Here is a 21,541-nt window from a genome sequence, read left to right as displayed (position 1 = left end):
CCAGAATCTGACCACCCAGGATCTTACACCTCAGAAGGGATCAATTTACAGTTTGAGTGAATGAGTGGGCTGGTGGGCTTCTCAGAAACCCTCAAGGAGTGTCCTGTCCTTATTACCTACTTACTGGACAGATGGTTACAAACTGTTGATGGTGGATGAACTCTTTCCCCAGGCCCAGCTCTGAATAAATGATTTAAAAGTCATTGAATAATGCTTTATTCAAGATCCATTTGTTAAAGAATACATATTCAAATAAGTTAAATAAGTTGATTTTTCCAATGCATAAAGCCTTTCTTTAAGTGCTTCTCATAGGTTATTTTGAATGGAAGATGCCCTAAAATATGTCTTCTTAAGCAGAATTCACAGATAATGGTTTTTCTTGAAGTCTCAGGCTGCCCTCCTCAGTCTTGGGCCCCAGCCCTGGTGGAGAGCAGCATGGTGTAAGAGGGGAGAATCCGGACTTTGGGGCCTCCCACTCCTGGATGGGAGTTCCTCCCTGCCCAGTACCCTGCCTGGCATAAAGCTCTGAGCAGCTAACCCTCTGAATTCTGGTTTACTTAACTGTAAACAAGGATAGCCATGAGCTTACATAAGGACTAACTGAAATAACATAGATAACCTGGCATATGGTGGGTTGTCCAGCAATGAGGATGATAGTGAGGAAGGAATGCTAACATAAAGCTTTTAGAGACTCTGAACAGTTGTGGGGATATTTGATTAGCCATCAGTGCTGCATTGTTAGAGGTCTTGTGTCTGCTTTTCATAGTTGTGTATCTCCTACTTGAGGGTGAAATTCTGGTCTGTCATATCTTGCTGCTGGTAAGGAAGTGCCTTCTGGGGCCCTTGACAAGTTATTCATTCTAAAAGGTTTTGGATAAGGAAAGCCAAGAGCCAGGAGTGCTCTAAGAGAACCAATAGCTGCTGGCAGAGGGCACCTCTATGAAGGAAATAAAGGTAATTTAGATCATGAATTGGATAGCACCTATTTTAGCTGCTTAGAGACTTTGTTTCTTGTTTGGTTCAAAGGTCTTTCTTGGTATTTGAGGTTCCTGAGTAGACGGGGGGTGATGTTGTATCTTATGTTTAAAGTGCTTGGTGCTTCAGGGTACTTGTCTTTCCTGGACATGCCCCTGTGGGGAAGGACATGTCACATGATGCAGGAGGGCAGCCAGTCAGACTGGGGAGCCCCTCTCCAGTGATGCAGCAGCGAATGCAGGTGTCAGTGTCCACCAGGCTGCTCTCCTTCATGAGACCCACCAGCACTTCTAGATCCCTTTTCAGGGCAACATAGCATGAAGGGCAGGGCCTGGGTTTGGAGGCTGGCAGCACTGCATCTGCCCCCCCACCCTGCCACTGGACAGTGGAGGACATGTGGCCAGTCATCCAATCCTCAGGGCCTCAGTTTCCTCTGGTGGGATGGGTGTGTCACTTGAGCTGCACTGGCAGCTACAGGAGGGTCACTGTACCCAGGTGTATAAGGGACTTAGGAAAGGCAGCACCCATTTGTCAGCAGCATTTAATAGACCCACTTTATCAGAAACTGAAGAGATATAAAAGGTGATTCTGCAATAAGGCTACTTCACTTGGCCTTCCAAGAGCAGTGAAGCCCCACCATGAATGCCCTGAACACACCAGCACTCACTGCTGGTTCACATGTGTGGCAAGCTGATTTGCTAGGGTCAACATGAGTTTCATACTTAGAGATTATAGCAGCAACAGATGTCAGAGAAAAGTCCATACTAAAGAATATTTATCTTGCTCTAAAATCACATATTCACTTATATTTTTTAGACACACATATCATGTTCTAAATTGTGACACTTTCTCGTTTGTATTGACCTCAGAAGAAGACACCACATCTCAGTTTCCTAAACAGAAGGGAGTTCAAACCATCCAGTCCAAAGCGCAGTAGACATAGGGGAGAATAGTGAAGCATTTTTGTATTCTGGGTACAGAAGAAATGAGTGCATGTGCTCACAAACACATGCACATGCAGGTTTATGAGTGTCATGTGTATATGTGTGTGTTGAATGCATGTGACATATTTACTGAGCATGTAATTACTGTCAAGTAATGTCCCAGGCCCTGGGATACAGAATATATAGGAATGTTGAGGGTGGGGACAGGCAGTGCATGTCTGTGCGCTGACAAAAGTGAAAAGGGACACAATATCATATTCATTCTGTATTCTCTGCATCTCACTTGTGCCTTGCACCTCGTGATAGTCCAGACCCTGCAACATGAGTTAACTGCAGTGCCTAGAAGTGTTCCTTTTTTTTTTTGAGCGTCATGCGGTCTGGTACCTTGTCCAGATGCCCATGACTGAGGCCTATGTCTGTTTGGCCAATTCCTCACCCTCTTCCCGGCCTTTCCCAGCCTTTCCCTGCCTCACGAGGCTCTGAGCATACTTTGCTGGGCTGGAGTCAGGCCTGAGGGTATCATTAGCCCAAGGATTTTTTTTCTGGGGTTGAGGGCTGAAAGGAAGAGGTGTCTTCTTTTCATTTCCACCAGTCCTACACCGCCCCCACCCCCCGCCCAGTTGTGAGATGGGACCAGAGGAGGGGAGGGCATGGCTCCTGGCCTGGGGTCTTCTGATGCCCCCTCCGTTGTGCTGTGGGTGGCAGCATCTCCCCTGGGGGCCAGGTCATGGCTGCATTAACAAAGGGCGCATGTGTGGAGCCAGTCTTCCCTAGTTCTGCCCACTACCTGACTCTGGCTCTAAGGGTCTTATTGTATCCAGGTCTGCTCCAAGCACCTGATGTCCCTGCTCTAGGAGGGCATGGAGGGGGCGTGCCAAGGACAGTTCCTGGATCCTCCTGCTGAGAAGAGATAAGTGTGAACTAGAGGGCAGTCAGACATAAATCTTGTCCTCTAACCTGGGGCTTAGAGCATAATAGGAGCTCTACCAATAATTAGGCCAGCACAGCGGGTGGGAAGCAGGACTGTCCTGGCCCACAGGCCATAGGGTAACCTGAGGATAGAAGACAGTCTTGCCATCCTCAAGCTCCCAGAAACTCTTTGTGGAACACTAAGAGGACACTCAGGACACCAGGCCAGCTTATGACCTCCCCCTCCATGGAGATAGTCTGACCTTCTCTCCAGGTGTTTCTGTCTTCCCCAGTGTCTGTGAGCCTGGAGATCCATCCCAAGGCCTACCTGGCTCTGGTACCCCTTGTGGCACCAGCCCAAGGGAAGAGCCTGATACTGGTCAGTGCCCCAGATACCTTTTCATGCCCTGTTGTTGGACAACAACCTCACTTAACTCTCCATGAGATGGGGTAGCAGGAGACCCTGGGCCAGGACTGTAAGTTGTCTGGTGGCCAGCACACCCAGAGCAGTTTTCCTCATCCATCCCCAAGCCACAGTGCTGGGGGCTTATCCCTCATCTGTCCAAACACCTATGTCACCTGTCCATCTCCCTGCCAGTCCTGCCACTGGCAGTGCCTCCCTGCAACTCCCTGCTACCTCCTCCACTTACCCTCCCCTCCCTGGCTTGGAACCATCCAGTTTGAACCCCTCAAGGGCCACAGCCTTTGCTTTCAAGCTTTTCTGGCTTTGCTTTTTTGGTCATGAAACATACACAAAAAGGACGTTGTCATTGTGTTCCCTGCTATCACCCCAGTTCACCAGGATCAAAAGTCTGGGTGCCGCCCGGCAAGGCAGTGGCCATCTCTTAGGTCTTGGTCCCAGCCCAGGTTCAGAGGTTCTTCTGCCCCAAGGTGGTCAGCTACAGGGGAGACAGAGGTCTTGTTCCAGAAATGGGCCATGTTGAAGCCCTAAAACAGGCCTCTGGGGCCAGTACAGCGTCAGGTAGAGTGCTATAGACCCACAGCCCTCAGCACTGTGCTGACCAGTGGATTCCCAGAACTGTCCTCTGTGCCTTTCTTCCTTGCTGTCCAGTGGCTCTGGAACCACAGGGGAACAATGAAACATCTGGCCTAAAGTCAGGACTTCTGAGCCACACCCTACCAAGAGGGCATGTCACACAGTCTTACAGAGGAGCCCTGGGATTTGGGGTGGCTGGGAGCCTTTGATGCCTTCTGTTACCCCACTATCCTCCTGAGAAATTGAGGGAGCAAATCTTGAGCCTAGTTTTCTGAACTGAAGAGAAACAGAAAAATGACTTTCCCCTCACAACCAGACAGATGGGAACAGAACCTTCAGATCTGAGGAGGGCAGCCAGCCTCTCTAGATGTAATCCTAGCCCTCCCCTGGCACACACACAGGTACCCACATGCGCACATATATCCCGGCACCTGCTTGGGGTGTTCAGCAGGATGGTGGTGTCCACAGGTGACTCATCTGTACTCACTCACATGCATGTAGTACTAACACACAGAAACCTCAATATACAGGAAACAAAGTCACTCATGTGTGAACACCTGCCTCTGCACAAATTCCATGACTCCTTCTGACCCAGGAGGCCATAGTGTTGAGCATGGAGCCTGGAAATCTCTGAGCAGGTCTTTCTGATCTGCTTTTAAGTCTCCTTGGCCAGCTTGGCTGCATCCTTCTGATCCATCAGAGGGGCATGGTGACTGTGACAGAGCACATCTTTGTGGATGGAATGATAGACACCTGCTAAGTGTACAGCCTCTGTCAGGGAGGCAGTGGAAATTCCCCAGGAGGGAGCATAATAGGAGCTGACATAGGATACTCCTGCATAGCTGACACAGGATTTTTTTAAAAAGCTGCTGAACCACATGCAGAAGAATGAAATTGGGCCCTTAACTCACACCATACACAAAAATCAACTCAAAATGGATTAAAGACTTAAACCAAAAACCTGAAACCACAAAAGTACTAGAAGAAAATAGGGAAAAGCTTCTCGACATTGGTCTGGGCAATGTTATTTTGGATATGATGCCAAAAGCACATGTAACAAAAGCAAAAATAGATAAGTGGGATTACACCAGGCCTAAAAGCTTCTGTACATTAAAGGAAACTATCAACAGAGTGAAAAGGCAATCTGTGGAATGGGAGAATGTATTTGCAAACCATATATCTGATAAAGGATTAATATCCAAAATATATAAGTAATTCATACAACCCAGTAGCAAAAAACCCAAATAATCCATTTTTAAAATGGACAGAGGACCTGAATAGACATTTCTCAAAAGAAGATATACAAAATGGCCAACAGGTATATGGACAGATGTTCACCATTGCTAATCATCAGAGACATGCAAACCAAAATCACAATGAGATATCACCTCACATCTCTTAGAGTGGCTATTATTAAAAAGACAAAGGATAAGTGTTGGTGACAGTGTGGAGAAAAGGAAACCCTTATAAACTATTGGTGGGAATGTAGATTGGTACAGCCAGTATGGAAGCTCCTCAAAAAATTTAAAATAGAATTATTATGTGATCCAGCAATCATATTTGTGGGTGTTCCAAGAAAATGGGATCAGGATCTCGAAGAGATATCTGCACTCCCGTCTTCTCTGCAGCATTATTCAGTAGCAAAGACATGGAAACAACCTAAGCATTCATTGCATGATGATTGGACAAGCAAAATGTGGTTTATATGCCATGGAATATTATTCAGCCTTTAAAAGGGAAAGCCCACCATTTGTGACATAGCGGATGAACTTGGAGGACATTATGCTAAGTGAAATAAGCCAGACACAGAAAGATGAAAAGTGTGTCATCTTATTATATGTGTAATCTAAAAGTCAAACAAACTCATAGAAGCAGAAGATAGACAGGGGATTGCCTGGAGTTGAGGGAGGGAAAAATGGGGACATGTCAGCCAAAGTATACAAAGTTTCTGTTGTGCCAGATGACTAAGTTTTGGAGATCTAATGTGCAGCATGGTGACCATAGTTAAGGAGTACTGTGTTGTATACTTGAAGTGTGTGAAGTGGTTAGATCTTAGTGTTGTCACCACACACACACACACACACACACACACACACGAGAGGTGATAGGGTAATTAGCCTGATTGTGGTGATTATTGCACAATGTATACCTATTTCAAAACATCAAATTATATCTCTTAAATATATACAATTTTTGTCAGTTATACCTCAATAAAACGGTGGCGGGGGGGGGGGCGAGAAGGGGAGTAGCCACTGAAGAAGCCAGCTGCTTTCCCAAAGGAACAAAATGCTGCTGGGATGGGTCAGTAAGGAGAAGTCCTGAGTCAGGACCTTCCTGGAGCACCTCCATGTGGGTGATGCCTCAGTCTGTCCTGACTCCACCATCCCTGTATTCCTAGGCGCTTTTATGAGTGAGCAAATTACCTGACCTTTGCGAGATGCATTGACTCCTGAAGTGGGGGCCACGACAGCTCTTGGTATTAGGGATCAGAGCCCCTAGCCTATCCCCATGGCCCGGTGCCCCAATACTGTGAAGCCTTGAGGCACCCCCACGCACCTCCTCCCACGCCCTGCCCCGAGCGCAGCGTGGCCCTCCGCGCCCGGTCAGTGCGGGGTCCCCGATCGCCGGGAGCGCGTCTAGGTCCCCCTAGGAACTCCCCCCCCCCCCCCCCCCCGTCAGGAGGCGCCCCGGGCAGGCCGCCTGGCACGCCCGTGCCTCCTCACCCCTCCCACCCCGGCTCCCCCGCCCTTGCGGCCGGCTCGGTTGCTAGGGCTGCGGGGCCTGGAGACGCGGCGCACACGTCGCTAGCTGAGCTGGAGAAGCCCCGGGCCCGGCGACCGCAGCGGCTCCGCCCCCCTCCGGGCGCTCCGGGCCGCCCTGCTCCCGCCCTATCGCGGCGGGATCTCCGGGCCGCACGGGGCTGGCAGGCCGGGGCCATGGCCAGAGCCCCGCAGTCCCGGCGACGCCCCGCGGCGCCCGGCAGCGCCCTGCGCGCCTTGCTGCGCTGCAACCTGCCCCCCGGCGCCCAGCGCGTGGTGGTCTTCGCTGTGCTGGCGCTCCTGGTCCTCATCAACGTCGTGCTGATATTCCTGCTGGCCTTCCGCTGACCGCCCGGGCAGGGCGCCGCGGGGGATCGCGCAGGGGTGAGTGGCGCCGCGCCGCGGAGCATCTTCCTTTTCAGCCGCGTCCTCCTCAGTGCCCGCAGTGGCCGGAGGTGCGCCGGCTGACCCCGCCTGGCCCTGGTCCCCCCCCTCCTCTGCCAGCTCCATGTGCCACGGCCCGGTGTGTGCGTGCGTCCCCCGGGTGGTGCGGCCCTGCAGGTGACTCTGGGGCCTGGTGACCCTTGTGCCACGGGGTTCTTCTGCCTGTCCTTTGTGCCGTGCGCGTGTGCGTGTACCTAAAATGGCGCGTCTCTACGTGTAACTGAGGATGCGGATGCAGCTGTGGACACGGCTGTCTGTGGTTGTCTGGAAAGTGTACGTGTGACTGCCGTGTGCGCGGAACTGGACATGCGTTTCTGTGTGGGTTGAAAAATGGGGAGATGAGTGGGCTCCTGTGCACGTGTCATCTGCCGTTGCTGTATCCAGGTTAGTGGTCTCGGCCAGCGTGCAGCTACTACGGGTAGAGCCCTGCCTGCATCCCTGGAACGTGGGCACTCTGAACACCCCCTCTCCCCTGCTGGGCTGTGGCCTGGAGGAGCTGAGCCATATTCCTTCCCAGACTGTCTGATTGGAATCCTCCACCGGCCTGCATGTGTGAGAGAGAGGAGGAGATAGGACAGGGTGGGCATGTGTGAGAGAGAGGAGGAGATAGGACAGGGTGGGAAGGGTGGTGAGTGGTCATCAAGAGCAGCTTTGAGGTAAAGCCTGGCTTCCTCCAGCCTGTCAAAGTCTCCAGGGCACAAGACTGGATCCTGCCCCCTCCCTCTCCCGACCTGCCCCCGGTAAACAGCCCATGTCTCAGAGCCAGCTTCTGCTCCCCACTGCCAGGCCAAGAATGAACCTGCAACCCTTGCCCCTCAGCCTACTGGACTCAAATCTGGGTTTCTGTGCAGCCGTACCTCAGACAGAGAGCTTCAGGAAGGGCCTCTGCCCAGAAACCCATCTAGTGTGGGCCCTGATGGCCTCTGGACTATCCTGGAGGTAGAATGCATGTCTGACCTCTTGGAGCTATATTTTATCTTGGTGACAGAGTGCCGCCCTTTTGTGGATCTATAGAGGAGTTTTGTGGCCCAGGGAGAGCACATGGTTACTGTGGGCATCAGTGAGGGAGACCAGGGGATTTGCTGAAGACTGTGAGTCTGTCAGGCTAACTCCTGTGCACAGCAAGGTACTAGGACAAGAAAGTGACAAATGTGACCAACCGCACCACCACCACCACCACCAAGGGCTTCTGGATAACTGGACAAGGCAGGTATTGGGGCTTGTCCATAAAGGTCAGGAACCATGGTCTCTCTGGGAAGCCTTACCTGTTTGTCCCATACCTGGAGCCCTTCCCCCCATAGCTATACAGGAAACCACTCTGTAGGATGTGCACCTCTCTGCAAGGGCTGGCAGAATAAAGCAGAAGGGGGAGTCATTGGGCCTTACAAGAGGGGCTTTTGCTCAGGGCTCACTTGAGAAAACCTGGAGTTAGAAGGAGGCACCTGGCCTGGTTAATATTAGTAGGAAACAACCTGGGAAGAGAAATGGTGGGAAGCTGGGCTGTGTGGGTATGTCTGAATTGCTTCCTCCCTGCCTGGGCTCCAGCAGTGAAGGCAGCATCCATGATGTCCTAGAGACCTGCATGTGTATGTAGCTGGTGTGAACTGAGGGTGGAGAGCATATACCTGCAATATGGCATACTGTTCTCCAGAGATCAAAGTGTAGCATCCTGTTAGTGAGTATGTAAATGTGTGTTGGCAGGTGCATGTCATGGTGTGTGCAGGAAGAGGGGGGTCTCGGAACACCCGCCTCTCAAGGATCAAAACTACCCAAATAGCCTATAGTCACATATTCCCTCCATGGTGATGCACACATTTGCCTGATGTCATACACACCCTCTGTCTTTATGGCCACACTCATCCATCGTCACACACACCTTCGGTCCTGATGCACATGCTTACCTGTGATCACTGTCCCTGAAAGAGGACATTCACCTGCAGCCCACATTCTCATTGGCTCACCCACACCACCCTTGAGTACTCTGTTTCTTCCTCGTCTTCAGGCAAGATCTTTCAAGGCCAGGAGTGGTAGCCTGCTTGTGTGGAGTGTGCCAGCTATGGGCTGCCCAGTCTAGTGCCTGCTCCCTAGGTACAGCAGGCTGGCTCCTTTCATGATGCCTTGCTGAGTCCTCTGGTCTCATCTTGTCATATTGCAGCCAGGAGGTCTTGATCCTGGGGGCCAGGCCTTCTTGCAGAAGAGGACATACCTGTAGTATGTCTTTTTAGCTGGGATGATTGCAATGGTCCCTTGAGGAGGCATGCAACCCCCCAGAAATAACCCAGTGCTTGGTGCCTGTGGTCTCTGGTGGGCCTTGGGCATCTGCAGCCCCTGAATGGCTGTTGCGTGAGAGTAAATGTGCATATAATCATTCTGAGGAATGATTTCATCAGGGTTTGGAGTAGGCTCCATTCCCAGAACACATAAACTGAAGGTTTCTGAATGTGCTTGCTCAGGCCCTACCCTAGGGAAGGTTCCAGCCTGAGTGGGCTCTGGTACCAGGTGGCCTGCCCTACCCTTCACTCTGCCCATTCAGGGTTTGGGGGAAACATTTTAGCTACTGGAACTCTTAGGTGAAGACCCAGCTAGTCTTGCTGCAGCCCTGCTCTGGTTCCCATTTCAATCTGAAGAACACACACTGCCCTGGGAGCACCGAGGAAAGGTCCCATTGGACCTGAAGCCAAGGGAGGATTCACACTCATGAATGGGGGCAGAGGCAAGCAGCTCAGAGGAGGAAAGAGTTGGCGCAGACGGCCTGACTGGTGATGCTCTGCGGTAGTGACTGCTTAACCAAAGAGCCAGCCCATGGCTGTGATAGAACCAACACTTGGTCCCAGCAGAAAGGGGCATAGATCTCACCTCTTGTATAGCCCCCTGTCTACCCTTCCTCTTGTCCTAAGCACTCAGAGCCATTCATTATTCACGGAGCAGAAACTGAGCCCATGTTACAGGAAAGCAGGTGTCAGCCCAACAGGAAATGGAGCTCTGAGCACAAGGGCTGCCTGGGGGCTTGGTGGGGGGGGGGGGAGGGGGGCGGCGCAGAATTCCATCTCCTCCTGATGTGAGGTCCATGATAGGAGCATCGCTCCTGATGTGAGGTCCATGGCCATGTTGGAGTAAGGAAACACACCAAGTTATTTCAGCAGAGAGAAATTAATATAAAGAATTATGAGCCAGTTTTAAAGTACTTGACTCCATAACCCAAGTGCACAAGAACAATCCTGAGGTATCTGTTACAGAGGTAGCAGCTGCAAGGTGAACCTACCTCTCCTACAGCTAGGGAATATAGGAAAGAGGTTGGAGTAATTAAAGCTGAGGATCCTGTAGGGCTTGAGACCTAGAAGTCTAAGGATAGGTGCTGCTCAGCTAGTGCTGGTGGATGTGGCAGGGGAGGGCCAAGAGACCGGTTCTGCCAGTGTTGGAAAAACACTGCAAACCAGATCCAGCTACCGTGATGGCTGGGAACCGCTGTCCCTGGGAGGAGTGGTGCTGTTGCTTGCCAGGTGACCTCACAGGTAATGCAAGTCCACAAGAAGCCAGCAGGAGGGAGCAAGCCCTTCTCCCTCCAGCCTTGTGGTACCCTCCAACACCACATTTGGAGAACCTAACAGGGAGCAGCTGGCACAGAAGAAATGTAGCTTGCTGTGCCCAGCCCCAGCATCACAGAGGAGAGCAGAGATGGTAAATGAAGCTGAGAACAATAATTTAATCACTAGTCCAATGGGGATGGGAGGAAGGTGTGCCCTGTGCAGGAGAGTGAGCAACATGCTTGCCTCTCAGATTCTGTGGCTCACCAGTATTCTAGTGGTCAAGTTCACTTCAGGCTTCATCATGAGCCCTGCCAGTCCAGACATGCCCAGGGCATAGTCCTGTTCCCTGAAGAATGGCTGGCTCAGGAGGAGCCTCCGTTCACTCCTTTGTAACATGAGTCAGGATCCCCTCTTCTCAGGGCTGCTGAGGGGTGGGGAGGCAGAAAACAGGAACACCCTGCCCCATGAGGAGGTCCCTGGCAGGTTTACCCCACTGATCTGCCTATCTGTGGCTCTCTTTACAGCTCATCAGTGATGGCAGTGTGGTCTGTGCTGAAGCACTCTGGGACCATGTCACCATGGATGACCAGGAACTGGGCTTCAAAGCTGGGGATGTCATCGAAGTAATGGATGCCACCAACAGAGAGTGGTGGTGGGGTCGTGTTGCTGATGGCGAGGGGTGGTTTCCAGCCAGCTTCGTGCGGGTATGGCACCAGCCTATGCTTTCTCTGGGTCCATAAGGAGCCAACTGGCTCTGCTCAGAAGTGCAGACCTGAAACTGCTCTGGGGTTAGAGGTGCTGGGCATGGACCCCCACCTACCTATGGCTGTGCTGGGACTGCAAGACTGCGGGCTGGAGATGGGAGGTGTGGGGACGGGGATGTGAAGAAGGCCAGCCACAGAATTGTGACACAACCTTCCTCCACCTGCAGACCATCACAAACTCCTGCCTGCCCCACCCCTCCCACCAGGGTGCCCTTGGTGTGCAGAAAGGAATGGGTCAGAAACGATGGTGTGTGGATTCCTCCAGGGGGAATCTGCATGTTAGAATGCCACCACCACAAACAACTCGGTGTATCAGGCATTTACTAAACACTTCAGAAAAGTTGGATAGGCATCTCAAACTTCCGCAACGCTCTGGGAGCTGGGAACAGCCACTTATACCTGAGAAAATTGAGGCTTGGACAAGTTAAGTCGTTAGCACAAAAGATCACAGGGAGGAGACCCAGAATCTACCTATGGTGGCCTTTGGTGTCCAAGGAAGGAACCCGGGTACCCTCAAAGGCCATGCAGAAGGCAGTGGGGAGTAGAGTTCTCAGACCTTGGGTTTCATTGCTTCCCCTGCCCCAGACCTCATGGATAAACGGCCCATTGTCCATCCCAAGCCTGTCCTAGTTCCAGGTCACAGAGCCAGAAAGGCCCCAATCACCCATTCACTTCTGTCACAGGCCCTAAGAGGGGCTGGAGTGAGCAGGCACTGGTTCGGAAACCCCCTAAGAGTGAGCATCCACTCTGCTCCCAGCACGGAGTCCAGCACCAGCGCGGGAGGGGGAGGGGGACAGAAGGCGACAGAGAGGGAGAGGGACAGAAGCTGGCGCCTCTGAAAGGGCTGGCGAGCCTCCGGTGTTGGGGGCAGGGGGCTGCCATGCCTACCTTCCTCCCAGCCTCAGTTCACCACTGCCCCCGCGTGCGGGCCACAGGGGCTGACCCTCCGGGCACTGACTGGCCACGTGCTGCCTGCAGCTACGGGTGAACCAGGACGAGCCCGCCGACGATGACACGTTGCGGGCTGGGGACGGCGGGGCCGAGGATGGAAGTGCTGAGGCACAGAGCAGCAAGGACCAGATGCGGACCAATGTCATCAACGAGATCCTCAGCACTGAGCGGGACTACATCAAGCATCTGCGGGACATCTGCGAGGTGAGGCCTGGCAGGAGGTGCGGAGGGTGGCGTGGGGGGACCAGAGAGAGACCTGACGGGCCATGGGCTGCAGGGCTACATCAGGCAGTGTCGCAAGCGTGCTGACATGTTCAGCGAGGAACAGCTGCGCACCATCTTTGGGAACATCGAGGACATCTACCGGTGCCAGAAGGCGTTCGTGAAGGCGCTAGAGCAGAGGTTCAACAGGGAGCGCCCCCACCTGAGCGAGCTGGGCGCCTGCTTCCTGGAGCACGTGAGCACGCCCTGCCCCAGCAACCTCTCTGCCCAGGGCCCATTCTCCAGGCCTCCCAGCCAGGCAGTCCCCCTCTGCCCTTCTTTGCTGGTGGTCCCCACTCCCCTGCACACACACACCCTGGCCCCCGAGCATGTAAGCCACCCTTTGCCCTTGGCTCCCATTCCTGCCTCCTCGCAGACAGAAGTGGGCCCTGCAGGCTAAAAGCCCAGGCAACTTGCTCTTCTCTTCCCAGAAGCTTCCAGGCCCCACTCCCCTAGTACCCAACCGCCTTCACCCTTTCAGCAATGTCTCTGCTTCTTTGGGAGGCAGACCAAGTCAGAGAAGGCTCCTTGGAGCAGGGGGCCTTAGGCATCAGCGGAAAAGGTTTTCTTGGGCTACAGGAAGTAGAAGGCAAAGCTGGGCGGGGCCACCTGCTGAGCATCCTCAGAGCTGTCATAGCAGATTCTGGGCTTCCTCACACAGTAAGAAAACTGGAATTTGTGTAATGTGTAGCACTTACTTCCACTCTAAATGCCAGTTGGATTGGTGATTTAATTGGATGGTGTGGGCTAGATGGACTCCTGGCCTTGCCTGGTAAGGAAGCACTTGTTTCTGTCTGTCTCCTGTGGCATTTATGTGGGGTTGAGCAGAGGATGCCAAGGCCAGCCCATCAAGGACAATATGGGTTCCTTCCTGGCTACTACCAGTGTATGTGGGGGTGGGGGTTGAGGGGGCTGTTGGAAGGGCCCTATTTCCTGGCTCCAGTGGCAGGAGAACTGGAAGGGGAGACCTTAGATTCCCTGAGCAGGAATGGGTAGTGGGGTCAGAGCAGCTGAGTGAGTGTGGGATTTGGAGCCAGTTATGCAGCAGGCAGAGTTGTGATGGGGGCTGGAAGGGAGGGATAGGCACTTTATTGACATCACCCAGTGTGACCATCACAGCAACTGGCCAGTGAGCTTACTGCTGTTACCCTCCTTTCCCACCTAAGTCCATGAAGTCCTAGTCACTAAAGACCCAGTCTTTCTCTGGGTCAGGTAGATAGAACAACAACAAAAAAAAAAAAAAAAAAAGAAAAAAAAAGGCACAGTGAGTCTCATGTGCCTCATGTGTGTGTGTGTCTCAAGACACACACAAGGGGCACCTGGGTGGCTCAGTTGGTTAAACATCTGACTCTTGATTTCAGCTCAGGTCATGATCTTGTGGTTCGTGGGATTGAACCTGGTGTCAGGTTCTGCCCTGGCAGCGTGGAGCCTGCTTGGGATCTCTCTCCCTCTCTCTCTCTCTGACCCTCCCCTGCTCATGCTCTCTCTCTCTCTCAAAATAAATAAACATGAAAAAAAATTTTTTTAAACAATACACACACAATGTGGACGTATCTGTCACATGGTGAATGGATAAAGTGGCACTGGCTGCCCAGATATGAAGCCAGAGCTTTGTGAGGAAGAAGCGACACACCAGGGGGCACAGCCATAGACCCTGGAAGCCATTTAATCTCCCTTAATCTCCTTCTGTCTCTCTCTTCCTCTCAATCCTTCTCTCTGTCCTTCTCCCTCCCTCTCTCTCTCCTTGTCTCTGTCCCTCCCTCTCTCTCTCTTCTCCCTCTCTCTCTCTTCTCCCTCTCTCTCCTTCTTTATCTCCTCTCTTCTCTCCCCTTCACTCTCCTTTCTCTCCCTTCTTCCCCCCAATCCTCTCTCCTCTCTATCCTTCTCTCTCTCTCTTCTTCCCCCCACTCCACTTTCCCCTTCTGTCTCTCCTTTCTTTCTCTTCTCTCCCTTCTTTCCCCTGTCCTCTCCCTCCTTCTCTCTCTCCTTTCTCTCTCTCTTTCTAGTTTTTGGCCTTGGTAGTGCTTCCTTATTAACATCATTGATTTCACCCAAAAAAAACCTGACATACAGTCAAAATATCTGCTGAGAAATCTGGGTGGTGACAGGACACACACATGCCTGAGTTTTCAGGTGTCTAATACCCCTGTGTCTAATTCCACATAGCTTGTGCCCAGTGACATGGGTAGAGAGAGCCTGGGCCCTCTGAGCCCAGCTCCTGAGGGAAATACAGAGGCCCCTGCTCCCTCTCCTATGCTGTGCCCGAGTTGCCTGGGTGGCCTGAGGGAGCAGGAGGTCACCATCCTGACCTCCAGCTGTGCCCCCAGCAAGCAGACTTCCAGATCTACTCGGAGTACTGCAACAACCACCCCAATGCCTGTGTGGAGCTCTCCAGGCTTACCAAGCTCAGCAAGTATGTGTACTTCTTTGAGGCCTGCCGGTTACTGCAGAAGATGATAGATATCTCCCTGGACGGCTTTCTGCTGACACCGGTACAGAAGATCTGCAAGTACCCTCTGCAGCTGGCTGAGCTGCTCAAGTACACACCCCCCCAGCACAGGTAGGAGGCTGCTGGAGAGGGAGGGCAGTCTGAGGCTCTTCATGCCTTGGGTCAGCCAGAGTGTTGAGTTCTGACTGACAGCACATAGTAAAATAGTCCCTGCTGTCACATGCTGTCATTACAATGAAAGAAGAGGACAAAAATAGGATGTTAAGTTTTGTGGTGCCCAGACGCACCGTCTGGCATTGACAAGTGAAAACTGCCAAGGGCATAGCCCCAGAGGGAGGCAGCTCCACAGCCCCTCTCTGCCCTCCCTAGTACAACCTTCTTCCATGTCTGTTATGCCCCAGGGACTTCAAGGATGTGGAGGCAGCCTTACATGCCATGAAGAATGTGGCCCGGCTCATCAACGAACGGAAACGGAGGCTTGAAAACATTGACAAGATTGCTCAGTGGCAGAGCTCCATAGAGGATTGGGAGGTGAGGGCCCCACAGCTCGGAAAATACCGTGGGGCATGGCTCCTTGCTTTAAAATCACGCTTGCCTTTGAAAAATCTAGGAAGGAGCTGAAGTGGGAGTCATGCTCTGGGAGCTCGCAGTAGGAGAGCTGGTCCTCTGCCCAGGCCAACCCACTGGAGCATGCAGCTGCAGGCCTGGTGGCCTCTTTCCTGGTCAAGAGTGCCCAGCATGTGTGACATAGGATGCTGCTCCCAGTGCAGTCAGCTGGCCCAGCAGGAGGAGCTAGTCCTCAGCCCTCAAGGGACAGGCCAGATCCCCAAGTGGCAGTAACTACTGGGACTCCCAACAGAAGGGTTCAGGCCTGCCACAGCATGACCGAAAACGGATTACCATGGGTTTTCATTCCATTCCTGATTCCATTCTTCAGGCTTGCACATGCCCCTTATATCCACCAGTCTTGCCTTCTGAAGCCACCCAGAGACCTGAACTAATGGGGACATTCCTGTCCTTTAGAGGCCTTCTCATCCTGCTCTTTCCACCCCCACCCACCAGCCATAAAATGTTATGAAAATACAGATTCCTGGACCCCACCCTAGAAACACAGAATTAGAATCCCTGGTGTCAGGGCTGAGCAGTGTAGTTTTTGGGGTTTTTTTGTTTGTTTGCTTGTTTTCTTTTCCTCGTGACTGGTTCTGAGGCCTAGCCCTGGCTAAGGACCCCTACAAACTCACTTATCCCAAACTGAATGGCTGCCAAGAACTGGCTATGGTTTGCATTTTCTAAGGAGGAACCAGAGTGAGGTTTGGCTTAGCCTGAAAGTTTGAGGTCTGATGATGGAGCTTCAGGTACTAACTACATTTAGCTAAGAAAACTTCATAAGCCCCTAAAGACAAGGCTCACAGGTGACTTGAGCCAGGTCTAATTATTCTTGAGCATAGCACTGTCTAATCGAAGTATCATGGGAGCCACATGGGTCATTTTAGATGTTCTAATAGCCATCTGGAAACAGAAAAAAAGCAGGTAAAATTAATTTTAATAATGTTTTATTTAAGTCAGCATATCCAAAGTGTTTCAACATGTAAGCAACAAAATCATTAGTGAAATATTTCACATTCTTTATACTAAGTCTTCAAAATTGGTGTTTACTTACATGACATCACAATAGGGATCAGCCACATTTCAAGTGTGCACATGACTGGCCGTCACTGGCCCCATTTTGCAGAGACAACTAGTAGGTTAAACCACCTTTTTACTCCTTAACACCCCACTGTGCCCACCACTGCCTTGGGCTTCAAGAGCAACCCCTCCCTCTGTGGCCTGCTGCTCACTGCAGACCCTAGCCCAGTGGGGGCCACAGGCAGACCAGGCCAGTGGGGAGCCTGCCCAACTCATGACAGAGGCAGGGGGCAGTGCCCAGTGGAGGGGGCTTCCCAGTTTGGGTACACTCAGCTCATAGTGTTCCTTGGGGTCCACCAGGGGGAAGATCTCCTGGTCAGGAGTTCGGAACTCATCTACTCGGGGGAGCTGACCCGTGTTACACAACCACAAGCCAAGAGCCAGCAGAGGATGTTTTTCCTCTTTGACCACCAGCTCATCTACTGCAAGAAGGTACCAGAGCTGCTGTGCCCTGCTGAACGAGCCGTTCAGAGCGGGAGTGGAGGGGGTGAAGCTGGGGGCTGGGAGTAGCTGCCAGAGAAAAGGAGCCACACACGTCCTGAGGACGTTCAGTACAGCAGGCCCTTCCCTGTTCAGGCCCATAGGACCAGGATGAGGATCGTTGTTTGTGAAGGAAGCCAAGTAGCTCGAGGACCATGGGGTGGCCCTCACAGTCTGACCAGGGTCCAGTGCTGTTGAGAACACCCTCCTTCATGACCTAGCCTCTGCTTGCTTCTAAAGCCACCTCAGCTCCCCCTGAGCCCTGGCATCCTCTGCTCCTGTTGCCTCTTCTTTGCCGTTAGCTTCTGCTCCTCTCAGCACATGGCCCAAGTGGCCCTGTTCAGGAAGCCCTCCCGGTCAACTGATACTGGGCCCGGCCCGGTAGGCCTGGTACTCTTCTGTTGTGCAGTATGGGCCCTGACCCACTGTCTCCATGGCTGCCTCTCTGTGAGGCAGTGGGTGCCCTCCAGGCTAGTCAGTAATTTCACTGAAGGCACGAGGCTCCTCCAGCATGGGTTCAGCACACAGCTGTGGGCCACACCACACTCTGCCCTTGTGAGCTTACCACCTGCTGGGAAAGTGGGTGTGCAGCCCGCTGGCCCTTCTGACTGCAGGGCAGGGGGTGAGGCATAAATAGGTCAGGAGAGTGGTTCAGAGGCCTGAGAGGTAAGGACTTGAAAAGCAGGATATAGAACAGGAGCTCACAGAGTCTCTGGTAGGACCTTCTCCGCCGGGATGTGCTGTACTATAAGGGCCGAGTGGACATGGATGGCCTGGAGGTGGTGGACCTGGAGGATGGGAAAGATCGAGACCTCCACGTGAGTGTCAAGAATGCTTTCCGTCTGCTCTGCGGCACCACGGGAGAGAGTCACCTGCTGTGTGCCAGGAAGCCTGAGCAAAAACAACGCTGGCTCAAGGCCTTCGCCAGGGAGAGGGAGCAGGTGCGGCTGGACCAGGAGACAGGTGCGAGACCCCACTCAGCCTTGATCCACTGTGAGGGCCCACCCAGCCCTCCTCACCCCTGAATGCAAGGTCAGGACAACCTTGAGACTGCGAGGTAGCCATGTGCCACAACCCAGGGCAGCTCTTCATTTCAGCCCCAAGGCATGGCATGGTCTGTTGGCCTGTCCAGGTTTTTCTACCACACACACTCCATAAGGTGGGGGCCTTCTCAGTTGCAGAGACCTGATGAGGCCCCTTTCCAGCACAAAGCATTCAAGTAGGATTTGGGCATGGGCTTTGAGAAACCTCACCCACCCCAACATAAGCAAGATACCTCCCTGCTGCATTCCTTTTCTCTCCATGGGCCCCTGGACATCACACTCAGAATGACCAGATTGGCTCTTGGTCTGGGAAAGAGCCTCCACCATAGTGGAAAGGACACTAGATGCTGAATAATACATCAAGGACTGGGTCTGGGTGAGAGATGGGGTAGGGCAAGGATGTAGGGAGGGCCCACTGAGCATCTCCTCTGCCTGGTTGGCCAAGGCAGGATGGCTGAGCAGGATACTGAGCATCTGCAGCATGATGGGACACCAGACCCTGTGAGAGATGCAGGATACACCAGGTGCCGAGAGGCACAGGACAAGAGCAACACTGGCTGGGGAGGGGGAGGAGGTGGAAGTCAAGTCCTCAAAATAAGAAGAGGTCAAGCAGAGGTCTCATTTGGGGTCCTCCCTCCCAGGCTTTTCCATCACCGAGCTGCAGAGGAAGCAGGCCATGCTGAATGCCAGCAAGCAGCAGGCCACCGGGAAGCCCAAAGGTAAGTGGATGGTACCCTACCTCCTCCCACAGCAGCCTGGCCCTACTACCTGATCAAGATCAAACTCCTCTCTGACCCCCAGAACAAAGCCAGCTAGCATGTAGATCCCATCTGCTGCCCACTGCCCTTTCCAGGTGTTTGTTCCCAAAGGTTGGTGGTAAGGGGCCACTGGTGACAAAGCTTTAATCAGTGTGCAGTTGATAATTTTGCTCTCAATCCCCTCACATCCCCCAGAGCAGTAGCATTAATGACAGCACACCTCCCCAGGCAGGACTGCTTTCTGGCAGGCCTCCGTACAACCTCCTGGCAAGGAGCCCATATCCCCATTCCAACAGAGCTGATAAATGCCTGGCACGGGGCCTGTGCCATGGAGAAGCTCCAGGGCCCCACACCGTCCCAGGTTTCCTGGCCATCCCCTCTACAGTGGCTCAGGCCACTGGATGTGGTCAGCCCCATGAAGGAACTTCCCTCCCATGGGATGGGACCCATTCCACCCCCTACCAAGCAGAGGCTGCCATTCTGCCATGTGACACCTGGCTCCCTAGGCACCTATGATCCCTGCTTTCTTTTCCTGCTCAGCCCTCAGCCGGCCCTACTACCTGGCACGCCAGAAGCACCCGGCACTGCCGGCCAGCCTGCCCCAGCAACAGGTCTTGGTACTGGCAGAGCCCAAGCGGAAGCCATCCACCTTCTGGCACAGCATTAGCCGGCTGGCACCGTTCCGCAAGTGAGTCAGCCCCCACCTGAGAGCACCATATGGACCTGTCCCTCCAGTGGGCCTCCAGCTTTTTCTCCCTGAGGCCCACAGCATGTGGCCTCCTCTGCCTGTCATGTGCACTGGAAGTTACAGGCTGAGGGAGGGAACTGCTTGGTGCCCCATTCTTCGTTTCTTCCCCACCACTGGTGCACTGAAGACACCAGCTGGAGGGGCAGGGGCCCACAGCGGTGAGCCTTCCGCCATCCTCTGGACCTCTATGGGGCCTCCTGGGAGCCACAGCTCGGAGCCACAGCTCAGAGCCACCGGCCAGGTCAACACGCGTGAGAGGACTGGCCACTCTGGACCCTCTTCTCTGGACATCTTATTATCCCTCCTCCTGCTGTCTCTGGGCAGACTGCCTTCAGCCCCTGCAAAGTTGGGCTGTGTGCCCCTCTGTCCTCCTTCAGGCCCCTGGTCCCCAGCTGGTGGTGCCAGGCAACTTGCATCCCTGGAGGGTGGGAACCGGAATTCTGTGCACAAAAATGTCGGGCCCAGAGCCCACCTCTTTTGCCTCCCAGTCCCTCTCTAGACACTCCTGGCTGCTGGACACCCTCTTCACTTGTGATGTGTTTATAGTGGAAAGAAAACAAAACCATAGTCACTGCATACTTCTGTCAGGGTTTGTGACCAGTCCACGTGTAGTTGTGGGTTGACTCCAGAACCTGCTCCCAGTTTGTCTGGATTGTTCTGTTTTTCTAACATTGGGGAAAAATAATTGTTATTAGTGACACAGAAAGATTGCCTTACCCTAAGTGAGTGTGAGAAGCCATAAGGACTGAATTCTGTAGCCCAGCATCCAGGACTGACCCACTAACCCAGAGTCCAGTGAGCATGTGAGTTAAGAGGGAAGCCCATGTCCTGCCGAGAAGGGTCACAAGTACAGCCAGAACCTGGCTTGTGGGTGCGGGAACACTGAGCTGCCCCTCTGGCCTAAGGGAATTCAGCAGCATGTACAGTCAGTCACTCTTGCACTATACCTTCTCCAAGCCAGAAGCCACATTTAATTTCATAAAGAAACATGAAAAAATAACCTGTTGGCCCTGGTTTTTCCATTTGTGTCTATGCATTTTCTCCTTTGCATGCTCCATCCTTCCTATGACAGTTACCTTTCTCTGCCCTGGGCCTCTCCTTAAACAGAAAGGATGAGCCCAGCATCACCCAGTGTGGTGGGAGCTCACTTACTTGCAAACCATACCCTCAGAGCTTCGGTGGAAAGAAGCGAAGGTGGCAGGAGAAATGCTTCAGACGCTCAGGAGCTGCGAGGACAGCATGTGGTCTGGGAGCTGTCCTGGTATGGGATACAGCTGGCTCGGCTCCTCCAACCACAGGGGCCTGGAAGCCTGTTGGCTCCCTGACTGCTCCCAGAGTCCATGTTTAGCTGAAGTTAGCAAATGTGAATTTGGGGGGATTGGCAGTCTGCAATCTTTCTGGGTTTTAGCATCCTCTTCAATGAAATAGAGAAGAATGTGTCCTCCAGGATGGGGACCAGGACACAAGACCAAGAGAAAAGGAACAGGGTCAGCTTTCTTCCCCTTTCCCCTCAGGAAGCAGTCTTCCCAAACTGTTGCCTCCACACACCCTTACACACTGTGCTGTCACAACGCCACACAAGGTCACCACGGCCCAGCACAAGGCCTTCTGCCCCCAAACCCTGCATGTCCTAACTAGAAAGAAGCTACACCACCTTCCAGCCAGGCCATGCCACCTCAAAATAAACCCTACAGGAAAAAAAAAAAAAAAAAAAAAAACATAAAAATCACACTATGCAACACAAGTCAATCTTTATTGAAAACTGCAGTATTAATACATAACAAGTCTTGTTACAATAAACGTGCTTTTAAGAATTTTAAATCTGAGCTCTACTCATCAGATTGCA

At 52.8% G+C, this 21,541-nt stretch overlaps 1 protein-coding gene across 1 annotated transcript in view; it reads left to right on the top strand.

Moving 5' to 3' along the window:
- Positions 1-19,639, top strand: part of ARHGEF4 (Rho guanine nucleotide exchange factor 4) — an 89,248-nt gene extending 69,609 nt beyond the window's left edge. Inside the window, exons 2-10 of the mRNA XM_047083230.1 lie at positions 11,080-11,259; positions 12,298-12,474; positions 12,548-12,727; positions 14,859-15,091; positions 15,382-15,511; positions 16,967-17,098; positions 17,866-18,109; positions 18,831-18,908; positions 19,488-19,639. Of these exons, the coding sequence (XP_046939186.1) occupies positions 11,134-11,259; positions 12,298-12,474; positions 12,548-12,727; positions 14,859-15,091; positions 15,382-15,511; positions 16,967-17,098; positions 17,866-18,109; positions 18,831-18,908; positions 19,488-19,639 (1,452 nt within the window). The 5' untranslated portion in view covers positions 11,080-11,133. The remainder of the gene's footprint in view (positions 1-11,079; positions 11,260-12,297; positions 12,475-12,547; positions 12,728-14,858; positions 15,092-15,381; positions 15,512-16,966; positions 17,099-17,865; positions 18,110-18,830; positions 18,909-19,487) is intronic.
- The last annotated feature ends 1,902 nt before the right edge of the window (positions 19,640-21,541 follow it).

Source organism: Lynx rufus, unplaced genomic scaffold (genome assembly GCF_022079265.1).
Source record: "Lynx rufus isolate CCGP_SWC_20201006 ecotype Redwood Valley unplaced genomic scaffold, mLynRuf1.p SCAF_2, whole genome shotgun sequence".
NCBI classification, from domain to species: Eukaryota; Metazoa; Chordata; class Mammalia; order Carnivora; family Felidae; genus Lynx; species Lynx rufus.
The sequence above is the reverse complement of the archived record's forward strand: the minus strand, read 5'-3'. Positions and strand labels throughout refer to the sequence as shown.